The 14,344-nt window shown below is 44.3% G+C and overlaps 1 protein-coding gene across 1 annotated transcript in view; it reads left to right on the top strand.

Moving 5' to 3' along the window:
- Window positions 1–2,488: 2,488 nt before the first annotated feature.
- Window positions 2,489–14,344, top strand: part of CCP110 (centriolar coiled-coil protein 110) — a 77,545-nt gene continuing 65,689 nt past the window's right edge. Inside the window, 1 exon segment of the mRNA XM_044305090.1 lies at window positions 2,489–2,540. Within this exon segment, the coding sequence (XP_044161025.1) occupies window positions 2,512–2,540 (29 nt within the window). The 5' untranslated portion in view covers window positions 2,489–2,511.

Raw genomic sequence — 14,344 nt, forward strand, 5'->3', positions numbered from 1 at the left:
GGGAGACATATATGTACTATATACAGGGAGAGATATATACAGGGAGAGATATGTACTATACAGGGAGATATATGTACTATATACAGGGAGATATATGTACTATATACAGGGAGAGGTATATTATACACAGGAAGAGGTATATACAGGGAGAGATATACTATACACAGGAAGAGGTATATGTACTATATACAGGGAGAGATACTATACACAGGGAGAGGTATATGTACTATATACAGGGAGAGGTATATGTACTATACACAGGGAGATATATGTACTATATACAGGGAGAGGTATATGTACTATACACAGGGAGATATATGTACTATATACAGGGAGAGATATACTATACACAGGAGGAGGTATACTATACACAGGAGGAGGTATATGTACTATATACAGGGAGAGATATACTATACACAGGAGGAGGTATATGTACTATACACAGGAGGAGGTATACTATACACAGGAGGAGGTATATGTACTATATACAGGGAGAGATATGTACTATATACAGGGAGAGGTATATTATACACAGGAAGAGGTATATACAGGGAGAGATATACTATACACAGGAAGAGGTATATGTACTATATACAGGGAGGTATACTATACACAGGGAGAGATATATGTACTATATACAGGGAGAGGTATATGTACTATACACAGGGAGAGATATGTACTATATACAGGGAGAGATATGTACTATATACAGGGAGAGATATATGTACTATATACAGGGAGAGATATACTATATACAGGGAGATATATGTACTATACACAGGGAGAGGTATATGTACTATATACAGGGAGAGGTATATGTACTATATACAGGGAAAGGTATATGTACTATATACAGGGAGAGGTATATGTACTATATACAGGGAGAGGTATATGTAAAAATGAGGGGTTTGAGCAGCTCTCACCTGCCAAGGATTCCACTAATATAGCGCGGACCAGCTCCCTCACCCGAAGCAGGAGAAATGTAGATATGGAGAAAAAAAAGGATTGATTGGTCCAGCTTGTATTCGTGGTAATCCAAAGCTTTATTCAAAATTCAGTAAAATCCAGGTACAGGAATGCAGGTCTACATGTTTCAGGCTCAATAAAATCCTAGCCCTTACTCATGACCATGAGTAAGGGCTAGGATTTTATTGAGCCTGAAACATGTAGACCTGCATTCCTGTACCTGGATTTTACTGAATTTTGAATAAAGCTTTGGATTACCACGAATACAAGCTGGACCAATCAATCCTTTTTTTCTCCAGGGAGAGGTATATGTACTATATACAGGGAGAGGTATATGTACTATATACAGGGAGAGATATGTACTATATACAGGGAGAGATATGTACTATATACAGGGAGAGGTATATGTACTATATACAGGGAGAGGTATATGTACTATATACAGGGAGAGATATGTACTATACACAGGGAGAGGTATATGTACTATATACAGGGAGAGCTATGTACTATATACAGGGAGAGGTATATGTACTATATACAGGGAGAGATATACTATATACAGATATATATATATAAAGGTACTATACACAGAGATTTATACAGAAAAATATATCATATACAGAGAGAGAGATATATACTATATGCAGGGAGATATCTGTAATATATACAGGGAAATATATATTATATATATATATATATATATATATAGACACATGAACACTATATACAGGGAGAGATATACTATACACAGGATGAGGTATATGCAGGGAGCCGGGGTGCACACTGGAGGACGTGTGTGGGGAAAATATGGTGGGATACTGTGTAGGGGCAATTTTTTTTTTTTATGTGCCAACTTTGGGGGACATGAGGGGGGTGCACACAGGAGGAAGTGGGGGGGGGGGGATATGGTGGGATACTGTGTGGGGGCAAATTATTATGGGAGGGATTACTATGTGGGGGGGGAATTACTATATGGGCAATGTGGGGGACAGTACTGTGTGGGGGCAGCATGGGGGGCCTTGCTATTGGGGAGGCACTGTAGGGGCAATTCTATTATTTCTGGAGACACTATACAGGGATTATTACCTGGAGCACAATATAGGGTGTTATTATTACTGGGGGTCTCTAGGGGACATTATAGCTGCTGTAGACAATATAGGGACATTTGGGGTAATTTATCAAACTGGTGTAAAGTAGAACTGATTTAGTTGCCCATAGCAACCAATCAGATTCCACCTTTCATAATTTGACAGCTCTTTTGGAAATCCAGTTCTACTTTACACCAGTTTGATAAATGACCCCAATTATGTCTATTAAGGTCACTATTTTTTCAGCAGGATAATACCTGGGACATTGGGGGGGCACAACGGGCACAGTATTGGGGGTGACAGCAGGATGACACTGTGGGGACACCAGGATGGGGAGGTCGATGGAAAAATTTAGAAATCTAACGTATCTGTGTTACAAACTCTGTAGAGAGGAGATGCGGCTGAAAGAATTTCTCATGGCGGTCTAACGGAGGAGAAGAGGAAAGAGAAGGTCTACATGATAGGAGATGTCCCTGGATGTAAGAGGTATGTGGTCAAGTATTGGGGGGAGGGGGGTGCCAGAGAAAGGGCCGACCCCCGGTGCCAAACACCCTGGGCACGCCACTGGTCCTTGGTGCAAAAAGGGTTGAGGACCACTGGTCTAAGGCACACCTGTGCAATATTCATGCTGTCTAATCAGCACCTGGATATGCCACACCTGTGAGGTGGGATGGATTATCTCGGCAAAGGAGAAGTGCTCACTAACACAGATTTAGACAGATTTGTGAACAATATTTGAGAGTAATGGGTCTTTTGTGTATGTAGAAAATGTTTCAGATCTTTGAGTTCAGCTCATGCAAAATGGGAGCAAAACCGAAAGTGTTGCATTTATATTTTTGTTCAGTGTATACATATATATATATATATATACACACACACACACACACTATATACAGGGAGAGATATATACTATGTGCAGATATATATATATACACACACTATATACAGGGAGAGATATATACTATGTGCAGATATATATATATACACACACTATATACAGGGAGAGATATATACTATGTGCAGATATATATATATATATATATATATACACACACTATATACAGGGAGAGATATATACTATGTGCAGATATATATATACACACACTATATACAGGGAGAGATATATACTATGTGCAGATATATATATACACACACTATATACAGGGAGAGATATATACTATGTGCAGATATATATATACACACACTATATACAGATATATATATATACACACACACACTATATACAGATATATATATATATACACACACACACTATATACAGATATATATATATACACACACACACTATATACAGGGAGAGATATATATACTATCTGCAGATATATATATATATTGTGGTGATTCGCTCTGGTAGTTAGGATAAGCGGGCGCAGTACAGAGGCAAAATACAAGTTCGTAATTCAAACTTCAGTGTTTATTCACACTTGGTGCCAAAAACAAACATTCCCTTTTGCAGTGTTGGTGTTACTTCACACCCAATGGCAAGTTAATAAAACAAACGTCACCTTGGTGGCAGTTCTGCCTCAGAAAGTCCAAATACAGGCTTTAGGAGGCCTGTTCCCCTGACACACGAGTCTCTGCTTTCCAGCCCAGTATAGTGTCACAATCAGTGTGGGGGGAAAACTCCACACTGAACACAGGAGGGAAGGGGAACAGTAACCGGGCCTGGAAACTAGGGAAGAACCAGGTCACCTCCTAGACAACCCTAATCCGGGCCCTGGCTACCTATGAATATGAATAGACCTTGAAGGTAGGAATAATAGGACATGCTCTATCTTTGAACGGAATGGAAATACAGAAGCGGAATGCATCCGGAGTACATTCCGTTTTTTTGGGGGAACCATTGAAATGAATGGTTCCGTATACGGAACAAAAAAAACGGCCCGTATACGTAACGCAAAAAACCTTTGTGTGAACGAGCCCTTAGGCCCCTTTCACACGAGCAAGTTTTTCGCGCGGTTGCAACGTGTGATGTGAACGCATAGCACCTGCACTGAATCCTGACCCATTCATTTCAATAGGTCTGTGTACATCAGTTCTGCATTGCGTGAAAAACGCAGGATGTTCTGTAGGCCTTATGCACACGACCGTTGTTTTGGTCCGCATCCGAGCCACCGTTTTTGCGGCTTGGATGCGGACCCATTCACTTCAATTCGGGGCCGCAAAAGATGCGGATAGCACTCCGCGTGCTGTACACATCCGTTGCTCCGTTCTGTAGTCCGCAAAAAAAAATATAACCTGTCCTATTCTTGTCCGTTTTGTGGACAAGAATAGGCAGTTATATCAATGGCTATCCGTGCCGTTCCGCAAATTGTAGAACGCACACGGACGCCATCTGTGTTTTGCAATTTGCGGACCGTAAAACACACAACGGTCGTGTGCATGAGGCCTTATACTGTGTTTTTCACGCAGCCCTGGCCCATAGAAGTGAATGAGGCTTCAGTGAAAAACGCAATGCATCCGGAAGCAAGTGCGATGCGTTTTTCACTGATTGTTGCTAGGAGATGTTGTTTCTAAACCTTCAGTTTTTTATCACGCGAGTGAAAAACGCATTAAGGCTCCATTCACACGTCCGTAATAATGGGTCAGCGGACCCATTCATTCTCTATGGGAACGGAATGGATGTGAATGGCTCCGGAAAAAAATAGAGCATGTCCTATTCTTGTCCGCAATTTCGGACAAGAATAGGCATTTTTTATGGGGGTGCCGGCCGCGTGTATTGCAGATCCGCAATGCACTACGGACGTGTGAATGTACCCTAAGGCTCTGTTGCACACGACCGTATGGCTTTTTCAGTATTTTGCGGTCCACAAAAAATGAATCCGCAAAAATATGGATGACGTCCGTGTGCATTTCGTTTTTTGCAGAACGTAACAGCTGGCCCCTGATAGAACAGTACTATCCTCGTCCATAATGCGGACAATATTAGGACATGTTCTATCTTTGAACGGAACGGAAATACGGAAACAGGCAGAGTACCTCCTGTTTTTTTTGCGGATCCATTGAAATAAATGGTTCCGTATACATTTATAAATGGTTGCCTGTATATGGCACGCAAAAAACGGACCGTAAATGGGAAAAAAAGTTTGTGTGCAAGAGGCCTTAAAGGGAACCTGTCACCTCCAAAACACATTTTAAACCGACATCATTACCTTACAGTCGCCCCCAGTGTGTTGCTAATCATGTGTTTCATTCCTCCACTGGTTGTTGTATACTTTATAAAAACGCTGTTTTAATCTGTGTTTTCGCTATCCTCAAGCTTAGGCTAGTTTCACACTAGCGTTCGGGTGTCCGCTTGTGAGTTCCCTTCACTGTGATTGACATCCTGCTGTGAGGCTGGGATCGTGCAAGTCTAGCGCATGCGCGGTGCGCTCCTTGTCACTGCACAATCCCGTCTCCTGCACTCAGTCGGCCGCATTAGTCTCTCTGCGCATGCGATGCGAAAGGCGCATGCGCAGAGAGAGGAAAGCGGCCGGCTGAGTGTGGGAGACAGGATCGCGCAGTGACAAGAAGCGCACCGCGCATGCGCTAGACTTGCACGATCCCAGCCTCAAAGCAGGATTTCAATCACAGTGAAGGGAGGACGGGTAAGGGGCAGCTGAGCTTGACTTGAAGCAAAGAGACCGCTGCCCCCTTGACTTCAAGCTGACTCTGAGGATAGCGAAAAACAGATTAAAACAGCGTTTTTATCTTCATTTAGCAGGACCTGAGCTGACGTCGCGGCGCTCACCGCGTCATCAAAGGTCCTTTTGCAGGTCCTGAAAGAAGACGATGCCGGCTGCGCGATCAAGAGGATGAGGTGAGTTCATTTCTTTTATTTTTTAACCCCTCATTTGACATTTTAGTAAGCATTCTGTATTCAGAATGCTATTATTTTCCCTTATAACCATGTTATAATGGAAAATAATCCAGGAATACACTTTAATGGGGTCCGGGGTTGCTCATCCCTATCATCTCCTAGCAACCATGCGTGAAAATTGCACTGCATCCGCAAGTAAGTTTTTCACACATCCCCATTCACTTCTATGGGGCCAGCGGGAATAACGCAGAATATAGAACATTCAGCGACTTTCACACAACGCACAACTGATGCGTGAAAAACATCGCTCATGTGCACAGCCCCATTGAAATGAATGGGTCCGGATTCAGTGAGGGTGCAATGCGTTCACGTCACGCATTGCACCGCGCGGAAAACTTGCTCGTGTGAAAGGGGCCTAAAGCTTCTCCAAACTGAAGGGACAATAGGATGCGACCTTGGACTGGTCAGTAGGAAACTGGTGAGCTTGCAACTAATGGAACGAGCACTGGTTCAGAAACTAGTGGCAGAACTCGGGGTCTCCCGCATAACATGGAGGCAGATCTCCTAAAGGTGGTAGCCGGGTGAGACAACCGTGCAGGTGCTGCAGTTTGTGGATGCACTACTACAGCAGGAACTGCCAGAGGGTCCTAGTGAGCCGAGATGGTATTCAGGAATAGTCATCAGTGGCATAGGCAATATTCGAATACGCGATATTTCACAAATTTTGGGCCGAATATTCGCCATAAATTAGCAAATTTGTGATCTCGTCATTGTTTAGGAATAGTGTTGATCGCGAATATTCTAATCGCGAATATTGGCACTTCGAGAATTCGCGAATATCTAGAATAAAGTGCTATATCTTCGTAATCATGAATATTCTAGAATTTTTTTCATCAGTCCCCCCTGATCCCTCCCTGCTTCTTGCTTGTGGGCCAATGAGAAGGCTGCAATATCTTTGACTTTAGGAGCAGTGTTGATCACAAATTTTCGTATCGCAAATTTTACGATTGGCGACTTTCGCAATCAAAAAAATTATGACTGGAGATCACGAATTCTCGAATATATGACGAATATTCACCCAAATATCAGCGAAATATAGCGAATTTGAATATTGCCCCTGCCGCTCAGCACTGTTCAGGAATTGCAGTAGTTGCTTCTGGCACCTGCGCTGGTTATTCAGCTCCTTGAAGACTTGAGATAGACCCAGCTTAGGTGGTCCAGTGGTATCCATGGCCTGTACAAAGTGTCATGAGGTGGATGTGGAGCCACTGTGTCAATTGAACAGATTTGGCTTGGGGCTACTCCTCAGGGTATAAACTAAATGCCTCCCTTGGTATTCCCCCTTACAACCCCTGTAGAGGGATCTGGACCTCCCTGCAGGTGACCCACCAGGCCGCTACCTCTTGAAGTAATCTCTGTTCAAGTGACTCATGGGGGTAAAGAGACAGACTGAAGTCATGGCAAGCAGAATATGTGTAATCCAATGAACAGTCCAAGGTCAGGGCAGGCAGCTCATGGTCAGAACAGAGATAATATGACCGATTAAAGGAGTGAGATGAGTAAAGTACACTTTAATTCAAAAAAATATATACTACAATAGTCCAAAAATAACACAATTTATTTGAAAATCACAAAGAAGACACATGATCAGCACTGGTCACAAATAGAACAATACACACAGGTTACAATACACATTAAAAACCAAGGGGACCGATGGTGAGCTGCCAATACATATATCTGAATATAAAGTGCAAGTGCATGACTATAACCAATTGGTCATCAATTGAAGGACATATAGTATCCATAAGCTATAGCTATTAGATACCACAATAATATCCACATGCATATATATCTAAATTTGCCACAAAGTTGGTGTGAGATATACACCAAATTTGTCAAAGCTAAGGCAATAACGATAATCAGGATTAAATTCAGCATATGATGGAAAAAATACTGACCAATTGATTTAAGTATATCGTGCAGCAACACCACCGGTCCACTCCCCAACGCACGTTTCGCGTACAGCTTTTTCAAGGGGTACTGGTTGGCAGAAGGAAAGGCTATCCCTAAATAGGTCAGGTGGATGTGTTTCATTGGTTCTTGAGCCTTTGTTTGATTGTAATTCCCAGGCTCACCTGAGTACTCTCGCACAGCGGTCGTTGGCAGCGCTCGGCCCCCCACACACACAAGCCACCACACATCCGGTGACGCCGCGCCAGTCCGGAGGAAGGCAAGTCACGCATTTACTGCGCGACACACGTCACTCCGGAGCGGCCGGCGGCACACGAGCGCGGCGCATGCGCAGATTGCCGGACACGCCACAGCCGCCATGTCGAGTGAGGGCACATGAATGGAACATAGGGATATGCTAAGAACATCAAATTGATTTACATGAAATGATGGTACCTTATCATATATGGATCTTACAGTGCAAAACACAGTTGTTATTATAAAAGCATGAACATATATGTCCTAACAGTCTAAGTCAGATATTCGTCAGTCGTCAGAGGAGAATGCGCATATATATATGTACACGAAACCTCTCCTCATTCATCTAAATTCGACTCCAATGTATATACATATATATATATATGTTCATAAAGTGCAGGAACCTGAAGTGCAATTGCACTATACAGATGCCATGCACTTTACAGGGGTAGTAGTCATGCACATCGAATAGCTCAGCAACTCGATATGACATGCTACAATTATGACGCATGCGCAGGAGAAGGCAAAGGACAAGCCTATTCCAATATAATGCTGTGAAAAATAATAAAAAATTATTAAATTATTAATAGCTATAACTAAAGCCAGATTGTCATGATGCATCATTTTGCAGTGTGCACAAGGCCATAAGGATGACCTAAACAATTATTACTCAACCTCATTGAGAGGCCTTTAATTACATATTAAGAGGACATTAGACGTTATTATTCCTATCATCCTCTTCTCCTCCTGTCATACACAATTTGTTATGGCAGGGATAGGCAATCTTAAGGCCTCCCATCTCACAGGCCTCTCAGTGCAAAATAAAGTGCTAAAAAGGAAATTATTGGTTTCACAAAACAAGAGTGAAAAAGTAGCAATATAAATTGCATTGGTTTTACATATTAATTATATCTAAAACAACAAGGTTAGATATAGTTGGCTATGTGCAAGCCGTGAACCACAACTGTGTATATAAGTATCAAGATTCCTCAAAAATAAGGGGGGGACAAAAAGAAGTGTACCCCGCCGCACCGTGAAGATTTCGCATTCACCCCTATACAGGCGTCAATCCCCTGCACTCCAATAACACCAATGTTCACACTAGCCACATCCCCAGTCACACATAGACCCATCATACGGCCACTCTTCATACCTCAAGCCTCTGTATACATCAACCAATCCACCATCCTATCCACTGCCTATTCATGAACTCCCTTCAATCACCGCCATACACATAGACATAAAGAAACCTGGACAGAGCACGGAAATCCAAGGAGGAAGCATTCACAAGAATGATGCAAAAGGCACCTTATCATTCAACCCATACGGCACTTGAGTTTGAAGTTTGATTATCCATTTACTTTCCACTTGTTCAAGTCGTCTGAAGAGGTCACCTCCTCGAGAGCCCAAATTTACCCTATCGATACCACGAACCCTCAGGTCTACCTCAAGCCATGTGTTCAATGTCTGCCGTCTTATGTGCGTGACTCCACCGATGTGCTAAAACGATTGGAAAATGTCCACATGGAGGATGACATGTATCTCGTGACATGCGATGTAGAGTCGCTGTATACCTGCATCCAGCATGAACTTGGTTTGAGGGCCTCCAGTTTCTTCCTGCGGACAAGGAACCTGTCGCCAGAATTGGTGGAGTTCATATTAAACTTGTTGGATTTTGTACTCACACATAATCACTTCCTCTTCAAGGACCGACACTATCTCCAATTGCGAGGTGTGGCGATGGGGGCAACTTGTGCGCCCTCATACGCCAACCTGTTTTTGGGTCTTTGGGAACGTGAATATGTACAACAAGTCATGGATGGTGCAGATGGACAGGTCATATCCTGGATCCGCTTTATAGATGATATTTTGTTTGTTTGGCAGGTATCCAGGACAGCACTTGATTTATTTTTGATACAACTAAACGCGAATGATTGGAATATCAGATTGACCCAGACCATCTCCCAAAGTCAAATGACATTTTTGGATATTAACATCAAGACGACTACGGATGGCACCCTATCAACGGCAATTCACCGTAAGGATACTGCTGTAAATGCCCTGTTGCATGCATCGTCCTTTCATCCACAACATCAAAAACGGTCCATACCGATTGGTCAGTTTTTAAGAGCCAAAAGATTATGCACTACAACAGAGGACTTTGAAAAAGAATCGACTCAGCTTCGACAACGCTTTGCACAAAGAGGATATCATCTTGTGGTCATTGAACGGGGGTATCAGCGAGCTGTCCATACACCTCGACAGACCCTCCTCACAACAAAGCCTAAAAAAGTCCCGAATACGGCGGTGGATGAAGTTCGACCAGTCTGTATGATCACGGATTACAATCCACAATGGAACAACATCAGAAAAACGTTTGCAAAATACTGGCCTGTCTTGCAGACTGATCATGTTTTAAACTCGGTTCTCACCTCGGCCCCCACTCTGGTCTCCAGACGTAGCAGGAATCTCAGTGACATTTTGGTATCCAGCCATTATGTCCCACCAAGTAATCAGGAATTCCTGTTTCAGTCTAGGGGACCAAAGTGGGGCTCGACACCGTGCGGACATTGTAGTATTTGTAAAGCTATGATAAAAAGTGCTTCCTTTAGCGACTCGTCTGGTAAAAATGTATACAAAATTGTGCATTTTATCAACTGCAGTACCTGTGGCGTTATTTACTACGCAACATGCCCATGCGGGTTAATCTACATTGGCATGACGACACGAGAATTGCGTATACGCCTTCAGGAACATCAGAGTGATATACGGATGGCGTCGAAAGTGGGAGCTGATGATAGGGAACGAATATTGAAGCTCAAACCAGTTGCACGACATTTTCGGTTGAAACACAATAATCGATGGCAGGACCTGAGGGTTCGTGGTATCGATAGGGTAAATTTGGGCTCTCGAGGAGGTGACCTCTTCAGACGACTTGAACAAGTGGAAAGTAAATGGATAATCAAACTTCAAACTCAAGTGCCGTATGGGTTGAATGATAAGGTGCCTTTTGCATCATTCTTGTGAATGCTTCCTCCTTGGATTTCCGTGCTCTGTCCAGGTTTCTTTATGTCTATGTGTATGGCGGTGATTGAAGGGAGTTCATGAATAGGCAGTGGATAGGATGGGGGATTGGTTGATGTATACAGAGGCTTGAGGTATGAAGAGTGGCCGTATGATGGGTCTATGTGTGACTGGGGATGTGGCTAGTGTGAACATTGGTGTTATTGGAGTGCAGGGGATTGACGCCTGTATAGGGGTGAATGCGAAATCTTCACGGTGCGGCGGGGTACACTTCTTTTTGTCCCCCCCTTATTTTTGAGGAATCTTGATACTTATATACACAGTTGTGGTTCACGGCTTGCACATAGCCAACTATATCTAACCTTGTTGTTTTAGATATAATTAATATGTAAAACCAATGCAATTTATATTGCTACTTTTTCACTCTTGTTTTGTGAAACCAATAATTTCCTTTTTAGCACTTTATTTTGCACTGAGAGGCCTGTGAGATGGGAGGCCTTAAGATTGCCTATCCCTGCCATAACAAATTGTGTATGACAGGAGGAGAAGAGGATGATAGGAATAATAACGTCTAATGTCCTCTTAATATGTAATTAAAGGCCTCTCAATGAGGTTGAGTAATAATTGTTTAGGTCACCTTTATGGCCTTGTGCACACTGCAAAATTATGCATCATGACAATCTGGCTTTAGTTATAGCTATTAATAATTTAATAATTTTTTATTATTTTTCACAGCATTATATTGGAATAGGCTTGTCCTTTGCCTTCTCCTGCGCATGCGTCATAATTGTAGCATGTCATATCGAGTTGCTGAGCTATTCGATGTGCATGACTACTACCCCTGTAAAGTGCATGGCATCTGTATAGTGCAATTGCACTTCAGGTTCCTGCACTTTATGAACATATATATATATATATGTATATACATTGGAGTCGAATTTAGATGAATGAGGAGAGGTTTCGTGTACGTATATATATGCGCATTCTCCTCTGACGACTGACGAATATCTGACTAAGGCCTCATGCACACGACCGTTGTGTGCATCCGTGGCCGTTGTGCCGTTTTCCGTTTTTTTTCACGGACCCATTGACTTTCAATGGGTCCGTGGAAAAATCGGAAAATGCACCGTTTGGCAGCCGCATCCGTGAGCCGTGTTTCCTGGCCGTGAAAAAAATATGACCTGTCCTATTTTTTTCACGGCCAACGGTTCACGGGCCCATTCAAGTCAATGGGTCCGTGAAAGAACACGGATGCACACAAGATTGGCATCCGTGTCCGTGATCCGTGGCCGTAGGTTTTAGTTTCATACAGACGGATCCGAAGATCCGTCTGCATAAAAGCTTTTTCTGATCTAAGTTTTCACTTCGTGAAAACTCATTTCCGACAGTATATTCTAACACAGAAGCGTTCCCATGGTGATGGGGACGCTTCTAGTTAGAATACACTGCAAACTTTGTACAAGACTGCCCCCTGCTGCCTGGCAGCACCCGATCTCTTACAGGGGGATATGATAGTACAATTAACCCCATCATATCCCCCTGTAAGAGATCAGGGCTGCCAGGCAGCAGGGGGCAGACCCCCCCCCCCTCCCCAGTTTGAATATCATTGTGCGGCCCCCCCCCCTCCCCTGTTGTTAACTCGTTGGTGGCCAGTGTGCGCACCCCCCTCCCTCCCTCCCTCTATTGTTTTAATACATTGGGGCCAGTGTGCGCGCCCCCCCCCCCAACCCCCCCTCCCTCCCTCTATTGTTTTAATACATTGGGGCCAGTGTGCGCGCGCCCCCCCAACCCCCCCTCCCTCCCTCTATTGTTTTAATACATTGGGGCCAGTGTGCGCACCCCCCCAACCCCCCCCCCCCTCCCTCCCTCTATTGTAATCATCATCGGTGGCAGCGGAGTAGAAGATTTTCATACTTACCTGCTTCTTGCTGCTGCGATGTCTGTGACCGGCCGGGAGCTCCTCCTACTGGTAAGTGACAGGTCTGTGCGGCGCATTGCTGTCACTTACCAGTAGGAGGAGCTCCCGGCCGGACGCAGACATCGCAGCAGCAAGAAGCAGGTAAGTATGAAAATCTTCTACTCCGCTGCCACCGATGATGATTACAATAGAGGGAGGGAGGGGGGGGGGGTTGGGGGGGCGCGCGCACACTGGCCCCAATGTATTAAAATAATAGAGGGGGGGTTGGGGGGCGCGCGCACACTGGCCCCAATGTATTAAAATAATAGAGGGGGGGTTGGGGGGCGCGCGCACACTGGCCCCAATGTATTAAAACAATAGAGGGAGGGAGGGGGGTGCGCACACTGGCCACCAACGAGTTAACAACAGGGGAGGGGGGGCCCACTGGCCACCAATGAGTTAAAAACAGGGGGGGGGGGGGTCTGCCCCCTGCTGCCTGGCAGCACCTGCCAGGCAGCAGGGGGCAGTCATGTACACAGTTTTTTTGTATATTCTAACCTGAAGCGTCTCCATCACCATGGGAACGCCTCTGTGTTAGAATATACTGTCGGAAATGAGTTTCACGATGTAGCTCATATCCGACAGTATATTCTAACATAGAGGCGTTCCCATGGTGATGGGGACGCTACAAGTTAAAATATACCATCGGATTGGAGAAAACTCCAATCCGATGGTATAACAGAACTCCAGACTTTACATTGAAAGTCAATGGGGACGGATCCGTTTGAAATGGCACCATATTGTGTCAACATCAAACGGATCCGTCCCCATTGACTTGCATTGTAATTCAGGACGGATCCGTTTGGCTCCGCACGGCCAGGCGGACACCAAAATGACTTTTTTTTCATGTCCGTGGATCCTCCAAAAATCAAGGAAGACCCACGGACGGAAAAACGGTCACGGATCACGGACCAACGGAACCCCGTTTTGCGGACCGTGAAAAAAAACGTCCGTGTGCATGAGGCCTTAGGCCTCATGCACACGACCGTTGTGTGCATCCGTGGCCGTTGTGCCGTTTTCCGTTTTTTTTCACGGACCCATTGACTTTCAATGGGTCCGTGGAAAAATCGGAAAATGCACCGTTTGGCAGCCGCATCCGTGAGCCGTGTTTCCTGGCCGTGAAAAAAATATGACCTGTCCTATTTTTTTCACGGCCAACGGTTCACGGGCCCATTCAAGTCAATGGGTCCGTGAAAGAACACGGATGCACACAAGATTGGCATCCGTGTCCGTGATCCGTGGCCGTAGGTTTAGTTTCATACAGACGGATCCGAAGATCCG

This window comes from Bufo gargarizans, chromosome 8 (genome assembly GCF_014858855.1).
Source record: "Bufo gargarizans isolate SCDJY-AF-19 chromosome 8, ASM1485885v1, whole genome shotgun sequence".
Taxonomy (NCBI): Eukaryota; Metazoa; Chordata; class Amphibia; order Anura; family Bufonidae; genus Bufo; species Bufo gargarizans.